The 22590-nt window shown below is 37.8% G+C and overlaps 1 protein-coding gene across 1 annotated transcript in view; it reads left to right on the top strand.

The window, feature by feature from the left end:
• Positions 1-22590, top strand: part of Cltc (clathrin heavy chain) — a 75194-nt gene that overhangs the window by 31865 nt on the left and 20739 nt on the right. The window contains 12 exon segments of the mRNA XM_042692045.1: positions 350-523; positions 3678-3875; positions 5013-5188; positions 5190-5208; positions 7965-8117; positions 8770-8892; positions 10684-10821; positions 11031-11195; positions 11321-11501; positions 12627-12790; positions 18780-18905; positions 19865-20007. Coding sequence (XP_042547979.1) covers positions 350-523; positions 3678-3875; positions 5013-5188; positions 5190-5208; positions 7965-8117; positions 8770-8892; positions 10684-10821; positions 11031-11195; positions 11321-11501; positions 12627-12790; positions 18780-18905; positions 19865-20007 — 1760 coding nt within the window.

Below are 22590 nucleotides of genomic sequence, written 5' to 3'. Positions count from 1 at the left end.
GTACTCACAGTTGATATAAGTAGTTTTTTAAGTTTTATTAAAGAAACTGAGAAAACAGTACCCTGACATGTAATCTATAAATTGGGTTATCCAAGATTATCAGAATTATCTTTCCTCTTTGTCTTACAGGTTTTATTCATTTTTTAATGTTTTATTTAAGAGCTAGGATATCCCATATTTGAATGTATTGTAAAACTGAGGTCGATGTGTTTTAAATATTACCTTAATTTTCACATGAGTCTCTTGACAAAGTTGTAAAATTTTACCATCTCTAAAATAGAATTGCCTTAAATACTTTTATTGTTTGTAGATCCATTATTTTACAAAACTGTTGATTTTCTTTGTACAGATCAGTGAAAAGCATGATGTGGTATTTTTGATTACTAAGTATGGCTATATCCACCTGTATGATCTTGAGACTGGTACCTGCATCTACATGAATAGAATCAGTGGAGAAACGATCTTTGTTACTGCACCTCATGAAGCCACTGCTGGAATAATTGGAGTAAACAGAAAGGGACAGGTAAGGAAAGGAAGCCTTGAAACTAAAGCAATAAAATAAAATAACATTTCACTAGCTTTTTTCAAAAAGTAGCTTCAGATACCAGAAAGTAATACATGGTGGGTTAAGTAAAGAAGAAACAAGGAGATTTAAGTCTAAGGATACAAATAGCATACATAAAGAATTTATCAAGAGATCTCATATCCAGACCTGAGGAGTAAAGTTAATATTATATATTATGATATTTATTTATTTATTTATTGCCAATTCTGGGGCTTGAATTCAGGGCCTGGGCACTGTCCCTAAGCTTCTTTTTTTTTTGGGGTCCGGTCATGGGGCCTGAACTCTGGGCCTGGGCGCTGTCCCTCAGCTCTTCAGCTCAAGGCTAGTGCTCTACCACTTGAGCCACAGTGCCACTTCCGGCTTTTTTCTTTTTTCTTATGTGGTGCTGAGGAATCGAACCCAGGGCCTCGGGCATGCAAGGCAAGCACTCTACCACTGAGCCACCTTCCCAGCCCTTCCCTAAGCTTCTTTTGCTCAAGGCTAGGACTCTACCACTTGAGCCACATAGCCACTTCTGTTTTTTTTTGTGTATGTGGTACTAGAGAATCAAACCCAGGGCTTCATGCGTGCAAGGCAAGCACTCTACCACTAAGCCATATTCTTAGCCCATATTATGATTTTTTTTGGGGGGGGGGGGTGTCCGGTTGTGGGGCCTGAACTCTGGGCCTGGGCACTGTCCCTCAGCTCTTCAGATCAAGGCTAGTGCTCTACCACTTGAGTCACAGCGCCACTTCCGGCTTTTTTCTTTTTGCTTATGTGGTGCTGAGGAATCAAACCCAGGACCTCATGCATGCAAGGCAAGAGCTCTACCACTGAGCCACCTTCCCATCCCGATATTGTGATTTTTTAAATACATAAATGTTATCAATTCTTGACAAATAATTAAACATATAGGAAGATAGATGTTAATTTGCTTAACTATAATGACTATTTTTCTGTTGATATGCATCTATTTGGTATATTTTTTTTGTGCGGGTATTGAGTCATCATGAAGTCAGGGCTTCATGCTTGCTCAGCTTTTTCACTCAAGGTGATGCTCTACCACTTGAGCCCACTTCCACTTCTGGCTTTTCAGGAGAGAGGATAAAATTCTCTTCTGGCTTTTCTCTAGTCAGTAGAGAGGATAAAATGTTTCTGCCCAGGCTGGCTTCAAACCTCGATCCTTAGATCTTAACCTCATGAGTAACTAGGAATATAGCTGTGACCCACTAGCATCCGGCTTTTACTGTCATTTTATATGCCTAAAACACACACAAAATTTATCTTAAGAAGGAAGTGGTGCTGTGATACTTTACTAAAGTCACAAACACATTTTAACCTTCACAAGTCAAATTGTCATTATCATGTTTGTGAAAGGAATAGAAGCCTTATAATGCAGTTTTCTAGAAACTTTGACATCTAGCCATCGAATATTTCTTTATTTTCAAAAGTTGGGGCTGGGAAGGTGGCTCAGTGGCAGAGCGCTTGCCTTGCATGCTCGAGGCCCTGGGTTCGATTCCTCAGCACCACATAAGCAAAAAGAAAAAAGCCGGAAGTGGCACTGTGGCTCAAGTGGTAGAGCGCTAGCCTTGAGCTGAAGAGCTGAGGGACAGCGCCCAGGCCCAGAGTTCAGGCCCCACGATTGGACCCAAAAAAAAAAAAAAAGTAACTCTGTGGAAAGAAACCTATTAGGGTCTTATTTGACAGACTATCATTCTTTTTTTTTCTTCTGAGTCCGGTCTTTGGGCCTGGGTGCTGTCCCTCAGCTCTTCACCTCAAGGCTAGCGCTCTACCACTTGAGCCACAGTGCCACTTTTTTTTTTTTTTCCTGCTTATGTGGTGCTGAGGAATCGAACTCGGGGCCTCATGCATGCAAGGCAAGCGTTCTACCACTGAGCCACCTTCCCAGCCCCCTAGCCCCCAGGCTATCATTCTTATAGGAGTTATCTCCAAGGTGAAGATAAACTACAAAAATAAAATTTATACCTGATCCTTCCCTAAATTACTAAATACTTAATGTTAGAAGGTAATAACTTACTGTAATTGTGTATTCCTGGAAAGATAACCAGTAGGATAGGAAAAATTATTGTTCTGAATGTGTCACATTTGATACTATCTTCATATCACCTGGCAAGTGGTTCTTTTTGTGTGTTTTTCTAGTATTTTAATGGAATTAAAAAATTCTGCCAAGAAGTATTTTTTTTTTCTGAAAACTATCTAAAAATTTTTATTTTTAATGCTTAGCGCTGTTAATGGTCTTGCCATTTACCTTGTTTTCTTTCAAATTAATGTTTTTCTCAGATAGTAAGCAAAGAAAACTGGTTATTCCCCTGCACACACCCCCCCCCCCCCAATCTTATTTGTTTTAGAAAAATAGAATCTATATGAAGAGACTGTTTCTCTGGGTAAAGGGAATCTTTCTCTTGCTCTTCATTCCTTACCTTACTCCAGACCGGGTTATGCGTTTTCTGCTTTATGTCCCTCAGACTTATGTGTCCCTTCTCATAGCACTTGTGATACTAGATTAAACTTGCTAGTTCTCTCAGTGACTATTCTTCATTACAAAGGTGCTTTATCTTTGTGTAGTTGTATTTCTAGAACTAGTGTTAGATACAAAGTTTGAAAGATTAAGTAGCTTTCATTTATTTAGTTGTGTCTTTCTTGGATGATAAAGCAGTTAGTCTGGACAATGTGACCAGAAATGATTTCACACTCCATGGCACTTGTTTTTAAATCTTAGTTGTCTCTTTCTGACATTTTAAACATCTTTTTAGAGGGCTGGGAAGGTGGCTCAGTAGTAGAGTTGCTTGCCTTGTATACATGAGGCCCTGGGTTTGATTCCTCAGCACCACATAAGCAGAAAAAGCTGGAAGTGGCTCTGTGGCTCAAGTGGAAGAGCACTAGCCTAGCTGAGGGACAGTGCCCAGGCCCAGAGTTCAGGCCCCACAACTCAACCCCCCCCCCCCCCCCAAAAAAAAATCTTTTTAGAATTTAATTATTTTAGCAAGAAAGTAGTTTTTAAAAAATTCTGTTTGAATACCTGTTGTCACTCAGTAATAGCCTGTTCTAAACAGATTTGTTATTTATATCCAAAAGAACATAATCCAGCTATTCTTCAATCATTAACTTTCAGGTTCTGTCAGTTTGTGTGGAAGAAGAAAACATAATTCCTTACATCACCAATGTACTGCAGAATCCTGATTTGGCTCTGAGAATGGCTGTACGTAACAACCTAGCTGGTGCTGAAGAACTCTTTGCCAGGAAATTTAATGCTCTTTTTGCCCAAGGAAATTACTCAGAGGCTGCAAAGGTGGCTGCTAATGCACCAAAGGTAAATAGTTGTAAATTGAAGTTGCCACGATTAGATTTAATAGTTTATTTCTAGTACTGGTAGAAGAACCAGTTTTAAATTGCACAGAGAAACCAGTTACTTTCAGGTTACATTTTCCTATAGTTGAATATATGACAATTACTTATCTATGCCTCTAAATTTATATATTTCAAAACTCAGAATGTTTAAACAATAGGCTAGCAAGATATATCTGTGTCAATAGCTGAGGCGAAATGTTTACTTTGAGCGGGGTGCCAGTGGCTCACGCCTGTAATCCTAACTACTCAGGAGGCTGAGATCTGAGAATCAAGGTTCAAAGCCAGCGCAGGCAGGTAAAGCTGTGAAACTCTTATCTCCAATAAACCACCAGAAAACTTGAAGTGCTGTGGCTCAAGTGGTAGAGCACTAGCCTTGAGCTGAAGAGCTCAGGGACAGCACCCAGGCCCAGAGTTGAAGCCCCATGACCGAAAAAAAAAATTTAATTTGTTTTATTATTGTTTGAATATAGGTACTTATTTGAGTTCTGATTGACAATTTGTGATAGATATATAGAACTATTAGTAACTGGGCTGAATTTATGTCTATTGACCTTTATATTGATTTGTGTTGAATTAAGTTCTTACATTCCTGGCCAAAATTGACTACGAAGTAGGTACTTAATTTGGTGAGAATTTGGTTTAATAGCTAGCTATAACTATTCTATAACTATACTAATTTTTTTGCATATTAATAGTACAATTAAGTTATATGTTTCTGATTCTGAATAATTTTACATCACTAAAACAAAGATTTTAATATAGGAGTCCGTAGATCAACTAAGCCTTTAATAAAGATTGCCCTAAATGCTTGATAGGAAATGGAGTTATTACCTTGTTAATGTAACTGTATAGTATCTTTACAATAAAAAAATATATATTAAAAAAGAAAACAGGAAGTGGCGCTGTAGCTCAAGTGATAGAGCGCTAGCCTTGAGCTGAAGAGCTGAGGGACAGCGCCGCGCCCAGGCCCAGAGTTCAAGCCCCATGACTGACAAAAAGAAAAAATAAAAAAAAAAAGAAATTTTAAAAAAAGATTGCATTAAACCCTAGTTTGATGTTTTGATTACTTTAAAGAGTCTAACATTTTTCCTTCTTAAAGGGAATTCTTCGTACTCCAGACACTATCCGTCGGTTCCAGAGTGTTCCAGCTCAGCCAGGTCAAACTTCTCCTCTACTTCAGTACTTTGGAATCCTTTTAGACCAGGGCCAGCTAAACAAATATGAGTCCTTAGAGTTATGTAGGCCTGTACTTCAACAAGGACGGAAACAGCTTTTAATGGTTAAAGGAAGATAAGGTGTGTTAATTTGTAAATTGATTGATTTTGCTTTGATTAAATATCATGTTACCAAGTTAAAGTTGTTTAGATTATGCTGAAATGTGTCCATGTGTTATTTATTGCTTATAGAAGTAAAACAAGATCATACATTTTGTAAAATGCATGACTTTTAGTTGCTTAGTAAAATGCTTATTTTTATACATGTTGAGCTGAAATAACTTTTTTTTGTTTAAATTTTTAAATGGACCCAAGATTCTTGCTTGATAGTTAATCCTAGAAGTGAGTTCTTACCCTTTTGCTTTAGGAAAAACTTTGTGTAGGATACTTACTTCGTTATATAGTCATATTTGTCAGCATATGTGAAGTTTATCTGGACGTAGAGTTATAATCTTACCTCTTAGATGCCACACTTGGTAGGCACTGTCATTACCACATACAAACAACATCTTTCCATTTAGAACTTCCAAAGTGTCATAAAACTTGTATTTGCTGCCAGGTAATGTATTTGTGTATTCAATGAAAATACATAATGTTAGGTCATGTTGCCAGTCACCAGTGGTTCATACTTGTGATCCTAGCCACTCAAGAAGCAGAGATTAGGAAGATTCTGTCTTGAGGCCAGCCTGGTCATAAACCATGTCTCAGTTAATAGCTGGACACAATGATGCCTATCTTTCATCTTATCTATGTTGGAAGCATGAATAGCTCCATACTAGTCAGGTTGGCCCATGCATACATGCAAGACCCTATTTGAAAAGTAAGGACGACAAAAAGCTGGGGGGCATAGCTTAAATGGTCCTGAGTTTAGCCAACCCTCAGTATCACCACCACCAAAGAAAACATACCTTTGAAAAGACAGCAGACTGCAGGGCTCTGGGTTCCAGGAGCTCATGCCTATAATCCTAGCTACTCAGGAGACAAGGTAGGATAGTGATTTGAAGCCAGCCCAGGCAAGTATTTCTGGTAGACTCTTATCGCCACTGAACTACCCAGAAAAGCCAGAAATAGAGCTGTGGCTCAAAAAAGACCAAAGTGGAGTTGTGACTCAAGTGGTAGAGCCCTAGCCTTGAGCTGAAGCAGCTCAGGGATGGCACCCAGGCCTTAAGTTCAACATGCTTACCCCCCCCACTCCCCCCCCCCCCCCCCCCCCCGCCGCAAACTAGTCTAGTAGTGAAACAACCTTTTGAAAGTGTTTCCACAGGATAATTATTGATGTAATATATGAAAACCTAGCTTTTGTTACTGTACAATTTCTTTATGCCTTTTCAGTTCACTAACAACGTAATTTCTCTTTATAGTCTTGTGGATGTTTGTTTTGTGCAGGGCCTGGGGCTTGAGCTAAGGGCCTAGGCAGTGTCTGAGCTTTTTTGCTCAAGGCTAACACCTACCACTTGAATCACAGTTCCACTAGTGGCTTTTTTTTTCTTCTTCTTCTTAATTGGAGAGAAGAGTCTCATCATGGACTTTACTGCCCAGGCTGGCTTCCATCTCTGATCCTCAGATATCAGCCTCCTGAGTAGCAATGATATATAGGTGTGAGCCCCTGGCCCCAGTGAATGGTTGTATTTTTTTATGTAATACAGTGACTGAAAAGTAATAGAAGCTGTTTACAAGTATTCTAAGTCCTTGTTTTTCTTGACCCAGCTTCTGGCATTGTATAGGGAATTGGAGGGTAGATTTCAGAATTGAGATGTTTGAAAGGTCTTTGCTGAAGAATAAGTTACTAAGCCACACTAGCGAGTATTTGAGGTCTGTTCTAATTGTTTAAGATAAGGGAGGATGGGAATAACCAAGAAAACTGAGTTCACCTATGTAAAGAGTTGACAGCTTCTTGGTTATCACTTAGCATTTTTTGTGACAGTCAAAATGGGGCTTATTTGTAGAAAAGAGACATTGGTCAGTTCTTTGTTAGTATAAGTTCAATTAAGATGTACAGACTAGCATCTAAAGCAAAAATTTTAGACAGCTGATTTCTAAATTGGGAAGCTGACTAAGGCAGATTGAATAGAATGAATAGTGCTTGTTTACTATAGAACAACTGTAACATTTTCATCTGTTTAACTTTGTAAAATTAGTGTCTTGCCTTCTAACTGTAATTTCTGTAAATTCCTTAGAGTATGCTTCATCAACTCCCTCATTCCTTCTTCCCTCTCTCCTTTTTTATTTGAAACAAAGTTTTTCTGTAATCCTGGGTGCTGGAAAACTTGTTATTCTCCTACCTTAGTCTCTCAAGTGTTGGATTTATAGAAGTGTGCCACCACAGCCAACAATATGATATTTTCATTTGACAACATTGCATTACAATTTTCATTACTGGCCTTTTACAGGTGTAGTTCAGTAGTATAGAATTACCTAGATTGTAGGAGGCCCTGAGTTCAAGGCCTAGCAATATAATGGAAAAAGCACTTGGTTTCTTTTTTGAAAATATGGGAACACCTGGATATATATGAATTCTTTTAGAAGACAAAAGTATGAGATTCTACTGTAAACAAAGTAGTTGTATTCCTGACAAGGTAGTTTCTAATATCCAAAAGCATGAAGTCTTGTTGGACTTCCCATCTTTGTTTTAGTAGGAGAGAGTTTTACTAAGACATTGCTGTGAATACAATATTAATTGTGGTTAGTAGTAACTACAATTCCTGAATATGTAGGGTATGTTTTGGAAAAGTGTATATTTTATGTATATCCTTTGTTATTCTAGGGGAAATAGTAAGAACTGCTCATTTATGAAGCAGTTTGTGGATCACTAACCAATCTCTTCTTCCTTTGCACAGCTGGAATGTTCTGAAGAACTGGGTGATCTTGTAAAATCCGTGGACCCAACATTAGCACTTAGTGTGTACCTCAGGGCTAATGTCCCAAGTAAAGTCATTCAGTGCTTTGCAGAAACAGGTCAAGTCCAGAAGATTGTTTTATATGCTAAAAAAGTGAGTTCAATGAAATTGATTTTTAACGTAAATTTATTTAAAACTGTTGAGAGAAAATAGCCTAAGTTTTTAATAGTGAATTAAAATTTTTTTTTCTTATTTACTTGAAAAAGTCTTTTTTGTTGTTGTTTTTTGTTTTTTTGTTGTTGTTGTTGTTTTTTGGGTCCAGTCGTGGAGCCTGAACTCTGGGCCTGGGCACTGTCCCTCAGCTCTTCAGCTTAAGGCTAATGCTCTACCACTTGAGCCACAGCGCCACTTCCAGCTTTTTTTCTTTTTTGCTTACGTGGTGCTGAGGAATGGAACCCAGGGCCTCATGCATGCAAGGCAAGCGCTCTACCACTGAGCTACCTTCCCAGCTTGAAAAAGTCTTAACAATCCTCTTAGCTGTCAAATGTAGAAGTCATACTTCATTTTTTAAGAATGGAGACAACTGTTCCTGCATAAAAATATGCATTTTTGGAGTGGTCATTGACTAAGTTAAGAAACGTCATAAATCTTTGTTAAGTAATGTCATCTCCAAGCTCTAATTAAGGATCTTAATTGTAAAGAAAGCTGTGCTTTCCCCAGTATTTCTGAAGTAATGTAGAAAAGGCCTTTAAATGCTATAAAAGCAAAGCTTTTTGACAAGGTTTAAATCTTTTTCCACTTTTAGGTTGGATATACTCCAGACTGGATTTTTCTGCTGAGAAATGTAATGCGCATCAGTCCAGATCAGGGACAGCAGTTTGCTCAAATATTAGTTCAGGATGAAGAGCCTCTTGCTGATATTACACAGGTAAGAACATTAAAATGTATTCTGTAATTCATGAAAATGGAGAGTAGGGGAAATCTGATTTCAAACAGTATTGTAGAAAATTGGAGCTTAGAAATTAAATGTATACTTATTTTTTAGGAAAACAAGTTTTTTTCTTACCTACTTTACTTTCTGCCCTTCCTTTTCCCCTTCCCCATAGTTGGCTTGAATTGAAATCAGCCCTGAGCTCTCTTTTGCTCAGTGCTAGCACTCTACCACTGTAAGCCACAGTGCCCTTCCCATTTTCTGGTGGATAATTGGAGATAAGAGTTTCACAGATTTTCTTGCCCATTTTGGCTTTGAACCATGATTCTCAGATCTCAGCCTCCTGAGTAGCTAGGATTATAGGCATGAGCTACTGCACTGGCTTCTTATCTAGTTTTCTATGCAGAATAACCAATATGGTACTAGGATTGGTACTTAGGGCTTTGCATTTATTAGGCTGATACTCTTCCACTTGAGCCACACCTTCATCCGAGAGAGAGAGAGAGAGAGAGAGAGAGAGAGAGAGAGAGAGAGAGAGAGAGAGAGAGAGAGAGAGGAGAGCGAGCGTGCATGTGTGGGTGGGTGCGTGCGTGCGTGCGTGCGTGCGTGTGTGTGTGTGTGTGTGTGTGTGTGTGTGTGTGTGTGTGTCCTGGAGCTTAAATTTAGGGCCTGGGTGCTTTCCCTGAGCCCTCCTCCCCTTTCTCCCTCTCTCTCCCTCTGTGTCTCTCTCTCTCTCTTCCCCCTCTCTCCTTCCCCCTTCCTCCCCCCCCCCCCCCCCCCCCCATGGTTCACATACTACCACTTTAGCTACAAATCTTCTAGCTTTTTGGTAGTTAATTCGAGAAAAGAGTCTTATGGACTTTCATACCCACAGCCCTGCTTTTTGCTTGTTATTTTGGAATTAGAGTCTAATAAACTTGTCTGCCTAGGCTAAACCATGATCCTCTCAGCCTCCTGAGTAGGTTTATAGGTCTGAGCCACCAGGGACTGGATTCAGTATTAGTTTTTGGTTTTGTTTAGTTTTGGTTTCTGTGATGGTCCTGAGGCTTGGCCTCAGGGCCTGAACATTCTCTCTGAGCTCTTTTGCTCAGGGCTAATGCACTACCACTTGAGCCACAGCTCTCCCTTTGAGCTTTTTGGTACTTAATTGGTGATAAGACCCTCATGACTTTCCTGCCTGGGCTGTCTTTGAACCATAATCCTCAGATCTCAGCCTCCTGAATAACTAGGATTACAGACATGAACCACTATCACCCAGCTGTATTACAGTTTTAAAACAAATATTGAAGATGCGTATGTATTTTAAAAATTAATATATGAGGTCTGGGATATAGCTCTTGCCTAGCAAGTGCAATGTATTACATTTGATCCCCAATACTAAAAAAGAAAAAACAAAAATAATACAGTTAAAAAATGAATATACGTGAATTACATAATACAGAAGACAGGCTACCACTGCTGAGGGAGAAAGGCATGTAAAAACAGAGTCAGAGTTTTTTATAGTGTATATACTTTCATATGTTTATTAAAAACTTTACATTGTTTATATTCTGCTGCTATACAATACCTTAAAATCTTTTGTAGTTGTTTTGCTTTGTTTTATTTTTACTGAAATTGAATTTAGCACCTTGCCTTTACTAGGCAAACGTTCTGCTATTTGAACTACACCTCCCAGTCCTTCTGTGTATTAAACTGAAAGGTCTTTTGTTGGACTTAATAGTCTTTACATCTGGTATTTGGTATCTCATTTTTGTTTTATCAACAGCATTTTAATTTTTATTCTTGTAGATTGTGGATGTCTTTATGGAATACAATCTAATCCAGCAGTGCACTGCATTCTTGCTTGATGCTCTGAAGAATAATCGCCCATCTGAAGGTCCTTTACAGACGCGGTTGCTTGAGATGAACCTTATACATGCACCTCAAGTATGTGTTTTCATGTTTTGCCTAATGTGATTATTCCTTGTTTCATAAGTTATTGTTCAAAGCTATGAGGTGTTTATTCTTTATTCAAGAAAATAAGCTTTGTACCATATTTCCTTACCAGCTCACTATTGAATCTATGTAGTTTGGATATAGAATTATTAGTATAAGCCATATAGTAAAATGACCTCATCTTCTTTGTCATTGTATAGGTTGCAGATGCAATTCTAGGAAATCAGATGTTCACACATTATGACCGGGCTCATATCGCTCAGCTATGCGAGAAAGCTGGCCTACTGCAGCGTGCATTAGAACATTTTACTGATTTATATGATATAAAGCGTGCAGTTGTTCATACCCACCTTCTTAATCCTGAGGTATTTTGTTTCTTACCCCTTAATTGTGATTAGTTGGTATGCTGAAAATTTGTTAGTGGTACTGGTGATAATTTCATACCAACATGACTTTCAACATCATTTTAATTTCTTATTTTTTCCTCTAGTGGTTAGTGAATTATTTTGGGTCCTTATCAGTGGAAGACTCTTTAGAATGTCTCAGAGCCATGCTATCTGCTAATATTCGTCAAAATCTACAGATCTGTGTTCAAGTGGCTTCTAAGTATCATGAACAACTGTCAACTCAATCTCTGATTGAACTCTTTGAATCTTTTAAGAGTTTTGAAGGTAATTAGAAGTTTTCTAAGAGAGGTTTTCTTACAATTGGGCTGTTGGACATTCTTTCTAAACACTTTATGGAACATTTTAATATTTTAGTTTCATTGCTCTCTCACAGCAGATCCTTGGGACATACAATGTCATCACAGGATATTTTGTAGATGAATTTTAAGATAAAAATGTGTAATGTTTTTGTTCTAATTATGTAAAATGAAAATACTAATGTTTATATAGAATAATATTTCATGATTAACTGCCTCATTACTTACTAAACAGCTGGTCTTTTCAGGCTTATAGTACTGTAGACATTTGGGGCTGGAAAATCACATGTTGTAAAAGGTTGGTTGCCCTTTCTATGTATATTATTTAGTAATCTTGGCTTCTATTTACCAAGTGCCAGTCCCACCATTGCCAAATGTCACCAGGGACTACGCCTTTTAAGTAATAACTACAAATATGTAAAGTACTGACAAAGTAACTGTTGGGTGGCTAGTATTATGTTCATTAACTGAGTCCTGGTTTCTACTTAGCCTTTCTCCTCTATATTAGTGCTTAGGCAGAAGAGACGGGTGATTTTGTGAGTTTTCTTAGTTTTATTGGTTTGTAACAGTTAATTTACCGTTTTTAGTACAGTAGTTATTTAGCCATATATAGCCATTTAAGTTTAAAGTTATTAAAATTAAAAATTTAAATGTAGTCACTGTTCTTTAAGTGAAAAACTGTCCAAAATGGCATTTAGGTAAAGAACATTATATCCGTACAAAGTTTTGTTGGACATCACTGCATTAAGTTCTTTCAAAAATTTTGTCAATGTTTTCTGTTAATTAAATATGGAAAAATACTGGCTTTATGCTACTTTCTTTAAAATTTCTCATGGAATATGGTATATTTAGTCTCAATATTGATTCCTACTTATTTCTAAATTATAAAAAAAAGTTAGATTGAATACTTTGTTCTGTAAGATTAAAGTACAAATCCATTTTACTGAACTAGTTATTCCTGGGTTAGTATTCTTAGAAAACATTTTAGACAACCTATTTATATTTGGGAGTATTTGGTATAACTTTTTTTAATTACATGTTTTCAGTTATCCTCAAGTGTTCCTGTGATTAATTTACATTATGTTTTTTTAAGGTCTCTTTTATTTTCTGGGATCCATTGTTAACTTTAGTCAGGACCCAGATGTGCACTTTAAATATATCCAGGCAGCTTGCAAGACTGGGCAGATCAAAGAAGTGGAAAGAATCTGCAGAGAAAGCAACTGCTATGATCCTGAGCGAGTCAAGAATTTCCTCAAGGTAAGTGTTTTTGAATTATGTGTTTTCAGGTTGACTTGAAGATCAGCATTTCTGTGGGTGTTTGGTCGTGTTTGGAAAAACCTATTTTTTCCTCCATAAATGTGAAAATCTTAGCATTCTCAAGTTGTGTGCTAGGTTCTTTTAATACTCTGTGGTTTCTTTTGAAATAAGGAAGGAAATTAAGTAATACTTGAGAATGACCATCTGTTTAAAAAGAAAAAAAAAAAACAGCCTCAAAGAAGATTTCCCTTTTTTTCCCCATTTTAATTTTGGGAAGAAAATATTTTTAAAGTGTTCTTTATTTTCAATATCTTTTAGAGTAATCATTTAGTTTTCTTTTCTCTCTGTTTAATTTTGTATTTGAGACAAGATAGTAGAGTCCAGGCTGGTGTTGAATTCAGCCTTCTGTATCAGCCTCCAGAGTATTGGGATTACAGGTGTGCACAATTTTGCTCTAATTTTGATTTCAAGATTAAAATCAGTTTAGGCCAGGTCCTGGTGGCTCACACCTGGAATCCTAGCTACTCAGGAGCCTGAGATCTGAAGATCGCAGTTCAAAGCCAGTCTGGGTAGAAAAGTCTGTGAGACTCTTATCTCCAATCAACTTACCAAAAAGCTAGAGTTGGCACTGTAGCTCAAAATGGTAGAGCACTATCCTTGAGCACAAAAGCTCAGGGACAGTGCTCAGGCCCTAGAACTGGCACATCCCCCCTCTCCCTCCAAAAAATCAGCTGAGCCTTGATATCATTATGAGAAGGATGTGTGTATGTGTATGCAGGTACCCACGGTCCTAAGGCTCAAACTTAAAGGGCCCGGGCACTGTTCTGATCTTTTTTGCTGAAGGCTACTACTCTTACCACTTGAGCCACAGCTCTGCATTCGGCCTTTTTGGTGTTTAATTGGAGATAAGAGTCTCACAGCCTTTCGTGCTTTGTCTGGCTTTGAACCATGATCTTCAGATCTCCGCCTCCTGAGTAATTAGGATTACAAGCATGAGCCACTGATGCCCAGCTGAGGAGCTTTTATTGTATGCAAAAAAAGTAGTAGTCTGATGGATATAGGTTGATGTCTAGAATGAAATCTGCCTGATTCTAAAAAATAAAAATTAAGAATTATCTATATTTTACTGAAGGGGAAATTTTTGTTTTAAAAATTCTAAACTATTCAGAGGATGCCTAATGGCAGTTAATTTGTTTAATACAGCTTTTTTTCTTGTGCTGCTGTAGATCAAACCCAGGACCCTATAGGTGCTTGGCCCGGGATCTACCACTGAGCTATATTTAGCTTTGCTTTAGCTTTATTTTCATACCTGCCAGTTGCTGGAAAATTTTGTAAAGTTTGCAGTTGTGTATAAAAGATTAGAAAAATAAGAGAACACCCAGATTATCACCTGCCCACTACTGTGTGTGCCTGTGTGTAATGATTTCAGAGTTTTTAAAAGTTTTGTCTTCTGGAAAATTGTTAGAATGAAAACAAAGCCAGCTTTCCTCCCTTTCAGCTATCACCATTTGTAGATAGTCTATATTTGCATTGGCAGATGTTCTTTTGAAGAATTTACTCTCTGGCTTTTATGATAAGTGGTGAAGCCCTTGATGGTTTAACAAAGTGCTGAAATTGTCTTACATTTTAGATTAAAAAGATAAACTTTCTGCCTGTCACCTGTAATCCTAGCCACTCAAGAGGCTGAGATCTGAGGATCACGGTTCAAAGCCAGTCCAGGCAGAAAAGTCCCCATGAGACTCTTATCTACAATTAACTACTTAAAAACCAGAAGTGGCACTGTGGCTCAAGTGGTAGAGTTCTAGCCTTGAGCTGAAGAGCTCAGGGACAATGCCCAGGCCCTGAGTTCAAGCCCCACAACCAACAAAAACAAAAAAAATTTTTTTTAAAGATAAACTTTCTGAAAATGAGTATAACGTTATACTTGACATGAATATTCTGGAGAACCTGGCCAGTATGATGTTAGAACATGACAGTTTAATTGATTTTTATGAGGATTTCATTTAGAGATCAAAACTTTATGTCTGCCAGACACTGATGGCTCATGATTGTAATACTAGCAACTGAGGAGGCTGAGGATCAAGGTTTGAAGCCAACATTGGAAGACAAAGATTCTCATCTCCAGTTACAACAAAAAGCTGGAACTTGAGGCAGGGCTTCCATATTAGATCATTTACTCAACTTTTTAAAAACTGACCTATATATGTATCTATATTGCTTCTCATCACTATTATTTAAACTTAATTTAGGAGATACTTTCTATGATTATTAACTGATATCATATGTAAATACTATTATAAGAAAATTACTTCTGAATGTAATTATGAATATTGGGTGCTATTTTTATAATAGCCACAAGGAATGTTGTATAATCTCTCCTTTAAAATATCCTATGAAGTCTGGGGACTTGGTTTGGTGGTAGAGTACTTCCATAGCAGACCCAGGTTTCATCACCAGCACTTTCCAGCACTGTCCTGAAAGGAAAAAAGAGAGACAAGGATTAAAATATACTACAGGGGGCTGGGAATATGGCTTAGTGGGAGAGTGCTTACCTAGCATGCATGAAGTCCTGGGTTCAAGTCCTCAGTTCCACATAAACAGAGAAAGCCAGAAGTGGCACTATAGCTCAAATGGCAGAGTGTTAGCCTTGAGCAAAAGAAGCTCGGGGACAGTGGTCACGCCTGGGTTCAAGCCCCAGGACTGTCAAAAACAAAACAAGACAAAAAACCAAACATACATATACACACACACAAAGAAGAGTGAAACTGCTCTTAATATTATTAGACACTAAATTTATTTATCTGTAGCTCTCCTTAAACAACGTACAACTGTTTTTTTAGACTGGTGATGTGCTTCTTACTACCTTGATTGTATTTCCTACCATTCTTTGTCTCCTGGAATTGCCTTACCATACCAATGTCTTTGCTGTTCCTGGAACTTGCCCTAGCTCTAGCTCTAGCCATTTCCTGCCCTAGGCTTGTGCTTATGCTCCAAACTATTTTTTCTCTCAGACCTTGTTGTCTTGCTCCCTGGCTGCCTATCTAAAATAGAACCTAACCATATTCTACTCTTAACTCTTACCCTGTTGTGTCATTATAACATCCACCATTGTGAAACATTGTTTCTGCCTAATGGGATGTAATTCTCTTGTGGGAATAGAATCTGCTAACTTAGAATACATAGGTACTTAGCAAATATTTTGTTAATTGATCAGATTCATGTTTTGAAAACCTCTGGATATATTTAAATAATTCCAGTTTTGATATTGAAAACGTTGACTATTGTTACTGGATAGTTTAAAATATTTATGACTTTATTTCCATGTATAAACTCTAGTGCAGATTTAGGAATCAGGAAAATACTGTATTGCTCATCCACATTTTCAGTCTACTTTTTGAATACCTCTACTTGTTTTTGCCATGAAAGTCTTTTTTTTTTTTTTTCCTGCTTATGTGGTGCTGAGGAATAGAACCCAGGTCCTCATGGATGCAAGGCAAGCGCTCTACCACTGAGCCACCTTCCCAGCCCACCATGGAAGTCTTAAACACTCATGTAAAGGGAATAGAAGAGCAAAGTCATTTAGATTACTTTTCCACTTAGTGATTATATATATATAATATATTAATATTAAACAGGGTATGATAGAAGACTTGTGTCTTCTACCAACTTGTGTGTTGGTCCACTACTTTTTTTTTTCCCTTGGTCATGGGTCTTTAACTTTGGGCCTGAGCACTGTCCCTCAGCTCTTCAGCTCAAGGCAAGTGCTCTACCACTTGAGCCACAGCACCATTTCCTGTGTTCTGGTGGCTTATTGGAGATAAATTTCATGGATTTTCCTGGGCTGGCTTTGAATTGCGATCCTCAGATTTCAGCCTCCTGAGTAGCTTGGATTACAGGCATGAGCCACTGATGCCTAGCTTGGCCCACTGCATTTTTTTTATGTTCATTTAGAAGGAAAAAATGTGATTTCAATTTTTGTATGGGTAGATAAAATTTTTGAGGATTTTTTTTTTTTTTGGTGGGTTGTGGAGCTTGAACTCTGGGCCTGGGTGTTCACTTCTGGTTTTCTGAGTGGTTTATTGGAGATAAGAGTCTCACACTTTTCCTACCCGGCCTGGCTTTGAACCGGGATCCTCATATCTCAGCCTCCTGAGTAGCTAGGATTACAGGCATGAGCCACTGGTGCCAGGCTTAGATAAAAAAAATTTTTTTTTTTTGGGTCCGGTCGTGGGCCCTGAACTCTGGGCCTGGGCGCTGTCCCTCAGCTCTTCAGCTCAAGGCTAGCGCTCTACTACTTGAGCCACAGCGCCACTTCTGGCTTTTTTTTCTTATGTGGTGCTGAGGAATCGAACCTAGGGCCTCAGGCATGCAAGGCAAGCGCTCTACCACTGAGCCACCTTCCCAGCCCTTAGATAAAATTTTTATAGAAGTTTTCTATTATTTTTTTTTGGGGGGGGTCCGATCGTGGGGCCTGAACTCTGGGCCTGGGCGCTGTCCCTCAGCTCTTCAGCTCAAGGATGGTGCTCTACCACTTGAGCCACAGTGCCACTTCCAGCTTTTTTCTTTTTGCTTCTGTGGTGCTGAGGAATTGAACCCAGGGCCTCAGGCATGCAAGGCATGCGCTCTGCCACTGAGCCACCTTCCCAGCCCTTTATAAAAATTTTTATAGAAATGATTGTGGCAACTCTTAGTTTTTTTTTTTTTGTCAGTTGTGGGGCCTGAACTGTGGGCCTGGGCACTGTCCCTCAGCTCTTCAGCTCAAGGCTAGCACTCTACCACTTGAGCCACAGCACCACTTCTGGCTTTTTCTGCTTATGTGGTGCTGAGGAATCCAACCAAAGCCTCATGCATGCAAGGCAAGCACTCTACCACTGAGCCCCCTTCCCAGCCCCCAATTCCCATGGTTTTTAAAAAACATGTACTTGCTTTGCACTTTTTCTTAATGTAGAAATTCTGTAACTGGATTTGCATTTCAGATTTATAGCCATTGTTTTTCATTTTGAGTAGATCACAAAATTTTCTTGATGTTCTCTGAACCTTTCATAAGAATAATTTTCATATGATTTATAATAGGGTGATTGGAGCCTAAAAACTTAGACTTGGGAACCATTACATTTACCTTATATATAGGATTCTTATTGGCTACCATTGGGGAAAGTTATCCTGTTTAGTTCTACTTTAGTAGAATGTCTTTGAGGAATCATTTATTGAAGAATGTTTCACTGTGTATAAATGAATTCCTGATGGAAACTGTTGTTTTTTGTGCTGTACCTTATGTCTGTGGAATGTAACAGGACATGTATCAGGTAAATGCCCAGTACAGGTCTTAACTACCTGTCTATAACATCTTTTGTGTCAGTCTATAATTAGGATCGTAGTTTGGTATTTGTTCTGATAAAAGCAATTGGCAATTTAAAGATGATGTTTCTTTAAATGCTTTTTAATTTTTGCCTTTTTTATTAATAGAAACATGTGTTATACCTAATTTATGGCCATTAACATCATGCTGCTCTTTGTATAGGCTTTATTATGATAGAGTGTTAGAGGCTGGCTAAGTAGCTTGGGATTGGGGAGGGATAAATAAATCATTTGGAACAAATATGACCCATTCATACAGTATGTTTTGGACAATATAGCTGTAGTTCCTAAATCAACTGTCAAATACAGTTGAATTGTTAACTATAAATAAAAGTTCCCATGTGATAGTTTCATAATCTTAAGTGTCACTGGTGGCTCTCAAATGGTTATTTGTTAATTTTTTAGTGAAGGGTATGTGTGGGAAGAACCTAGTGTTTTGTTGGGTAAATCTAAATATTACTTAGTAAAATATACTAAAATTGGGATGGGCTCATTCTGTTTTAGGAATATTTAACAGAAGAGACAAGTTTACCTGAGTGTCTCCCATTGGTATAGAATACACCCTCATTTTACGTAGAGTTGATAACTGATAGCAGAAGAAAATTCAGACTTAACTTTGTTCTTTTTTCAGGAAGCGAAACTAACAGATCAGTTGCCACTTATCATTGTCTGTGATCGATTTGACTTTGTCCATGACTTGGTGCTATATTTATATAGGAATAATCTTCAAAAGTATATAGAAATATATGTGCAGAAGGTAAGTAATGGTTATATAATCTAAAGGAATATTTTATAATAGGTTTCAATTTTCATAATTCTGAAAATCTTTATCCTTTTGGTACTTGTGCTTAATAAGAGTAGTCTCCTAGAGTACCTTTCAACATTTCTTTTCATGTTTAAATTTTACATATGCTAAGTATATAAAATGTAAGAATAGAACTGCCATAGTTGAGCAAGTCAAATGGGCTAGGGCCACAGGCCTTGGGGTTTCACTTTCTCTAAAATTAAGTTTTTAAAGTATTTAAAATATAGAATTAGAAAGTTTGTTTTCTAACTGTAGAAACAGACACTTTTTCTGTAGTTCAAGATTTTTTTGGCGGGGGGAGGGTCTGGTTGTGGAGCCTGAACTCTGGGCCTGGGCGCTGTCCCTCAGCTCTTCAGCTCAAGGCTAGCACTCTACCACTTGAGCCACAGCGCCACTTCCGGCTTTTTTCTTTTTTTGCTTATGTGGTGCTGAGGAATCGAACCCAGGGCCTCAGGCATGCAAGGCAAGCGCTCTACCACTGAGCCACCTTCCCAGCCCTAGTTCAAGATTTTTTTAAATAATTTTTTACTATGATTAAGTGATTACATAAGTTTCACAAATTTCACAGTATTGTGAGATAGTGATACTTAAAGTTACAAACCTATTCTAACCTTCGTGATCAAGATTTTCTTTTTATTAGACAGTGTTCTTTAATCATTCTTTGAAGGTACCTTCTTTGTATTTATCATTTGGAGCTATCCTTAGGTAACCAATTAACCAGGTTTACAGAGACTATGATAAAAGTGTTTATTAGACCATGAAATTTTTTTTAACTGGACTTCTGCTAAATTCCATTGTCTAGCTATAATTTTTAAACTGTTCACTACTAATTTTAAAAATTAAAAGACAGGAATGAGTTTTAAATGTTTTACTTTGTTAACATAATGGCACTCTTTTTTGTTTAACCACAGGTAAATCCAAGTCGACTTCCAGTGGTTATTGGAGGATTACTTGATGTTGACTGCTCTGAAGATGTCATTAAGAACTTAATTCTTGTTGTGAGAGGTCAGTTCTCTACAGATGAGCTTGTAGCTGAAGTTGAAAAAAGAAACAGGTATTGTACTATTGTTACCTTCATAAATCTGGTTTGGTTTCTCAGAGTAACTCAGTAATACATGGAAGATAAGCTGATAGATTTGAAAACAAAATCTGTTCAGTTGTCTGACTCTTGGCTTCCTTTTTTAATCCTGTGGTTCAAATTCATGGTCTCACATAGGCCAACCAATTCTACCAGTGAGCTATATCCCCATTTTTTTGATCATTTCTTTTGCATGTTTATAATTGCCTACTATGTGATTTGATTTTTCATGTCCTTTGACTCAACTAGGCAGGAATTCCTCTTTAGTTTTTTTGTTGTTGTTGTTGTTTTTTGGCCTGTCATAGGGCTTGAACTCGGCCTGGGTACTGTCTGACGTGAGCTTTGGTTTAAGGCTAGTGCTCTACCACTTCACACAGCGCCACTTTAGGCTTTTTTCTGTTTATGTGGTACTGAGGAATCCAACCCGGGGCTTCATGCATCCTAGGCAAGCACTCTACTACTGAGCCACATTCTCAGCCCTCTCTTTAGTTATTTTGTATAATAGCAGTATATGTAATAAATCATTCTAAACTGATGTTTCTTTCAAGTATAATTGAGCAAAGAGTTTCCTGTGGCACTCTGAGTTAAACTTATTCATTTATAGCTTAATATAGTAATATAAATTGTGAATTTCTGTTAGAGTAGAATACAGTATAAGTGCTTCTAAAAAGTTTTTAGCTAAAACATTTTGAGAAATTGGTGTTTAGAGAGTGCTCAAAATAGTCAGTGGAGTTGACATAATAGTGAGAAGTTTACTAAAGCTCTATGAGAGGATATCAACAAAACCTGTGGGTATCATTTTAATCTGAGATAGGGTAGTGACCTACTAGCTTTATTAATAGAATTTATACCAGAATGTTTCATATATGGAAAGTTTTTGTGTTAAAGAGCCATAGAGGGCTGGGAATATAGCTTAGTGGAAGAGTGCTTGCCTACCATGCATGAAGCCCCGGGTTGGATTCCTCTGTACCACATAAACAGAAAAAAGCCTAAAGTGGCGCTGTGTACCATATCAAGCAGAAAAAAAGCCAGAATGGCACTGTGGCTCAAGTGGGAGCTGCATAGCAAAAGACCCTCAGGACAGTGCCCAGGCCCAGTTCAAGTCCTAGGACAGCCAAAAAAACAAACAAAAAAAAAAGCAATAGAGAAAGCTTGGGTGCTGGTGGCTCACACCTATAATCCTAAGTATTCAGGAGGTAGAGATCTGGAGGATCATAGTTCAGGGTTAGCCCAGGCAGAAAAGTTGTCTAGACTTCATTTCCAAATAACCAGCAAAAAGTAGGACTGGAGGCATGTTTTATAGTAAAACCCTGACCCAGCAAGTGCAAGTCCCGAATTCAAATTCTAAAACTGAAAATGGGTGGGGGACTTGCAGTAGAGATATACACGATAGTACTGTCATCTGAGCCTATGTTAGTGATTTTTAGTTCATAAATAATGGGTGAAAAAACGTTCAGTTGAGTTTTAAATCTAAAGCCTACACTTAGTTAATTTGGTATTTAAGTGACAAATTATATTTTAGTTAACTTAAATCCTCAATCTAGGCATGCTTTAGACAATTTTTCTTTTCTTTCTTTCTTTTTTTCTTTTTCTTTTTTTGGCCAGTCCTGGGGCTTGAACTTCAGGGCCTGGGCTCTATTCCTGAGCCACTCTGTGCTCAAGGGTAGCGCCATACCACTTGAGCCACAGTGCCACTTCTGACTTTTTCTGTTTATGTGGTACTGAGGAATCAAACCCATGGCTGCATACGTGCTAGGCAAGCACTCTACCACTAAGCATATTGCCAACTCTGTTTAGATAATTTTTATTCTTTCACTTAACAAAGTACAGTGTTTATGGTGCTTATATTTTTGAGAGATTTATGCCTCTTTTATTAAAAATGTGTTGTATCTTTATCCTGATGGAATTGTTACTAGCTTCATGAATTTGATAGCCAAAGTAATAGAATGATACCATTTAATGTTTAAAGCATAAATAAGAGTCATGGTCATCAGGACCATTGAAATGTAAACTAGTGAAGCCCTGACCTTTCTAGGAATGAACATGACAACTCAAACTATTTAAACAGACCGGGCGCCGGTGGCTTACACCTGTAATCCTAGCTACTCAGGAGGCTGAGATCTTAGGATCATGGTTCAAAGCCAGCCCAGGCAGGAAAGTCTGTGAGACTCTGGTTTTTTTTTTTTTTTAGAGAATACTTTATTAGTTTCTGTAATCAAACCCACGTAGATATGACCTTACATATTTAATACAGTGCGTTTACCCCTGTACAAATGGAAAAAAATTGTTTAACATTTCTAGACCAATATGGCTATTAGTTTCTGTACAATGCCAACTCAACAGTAAACTGGGATATTTTTTCCAAAGTTGACAGCACATCTAAAGTTTACAAAAATTCAAATTATATGTATATATATATTTATATTTATATAAAAAGACCAGTAATAGCAGTATGTTATGCACCAATAGCAGCAACAGCTTTTCCAGGTTCTGCAGTCATCTGAACAAAATTAGACATCCAGCACATCCATTAATAAAAAGGAAGAAAAAAAAGATAAA

Source organism: Dipodomys spectabilis, unplaced genomic scaffold (assembly GCF_019054845.1).
Source record: "Dipodomys spectabilis isolate Male_0828 unplaced genomic scaffold, ASM1905484v1 ptg000004l, whole genome shotgun sequence".
In the NCBI taxonomy this organism is placed as follows: domain Eukaryota; kingdom Metazoa; phylum Chordata; class Mammalia; order Rodentia; family Heteromyidae; genus Dipodomys; species Dipodomys spectabilis.
This window is presented reverse-complemented; position numbering and strand designations above follow the sequence as displayed.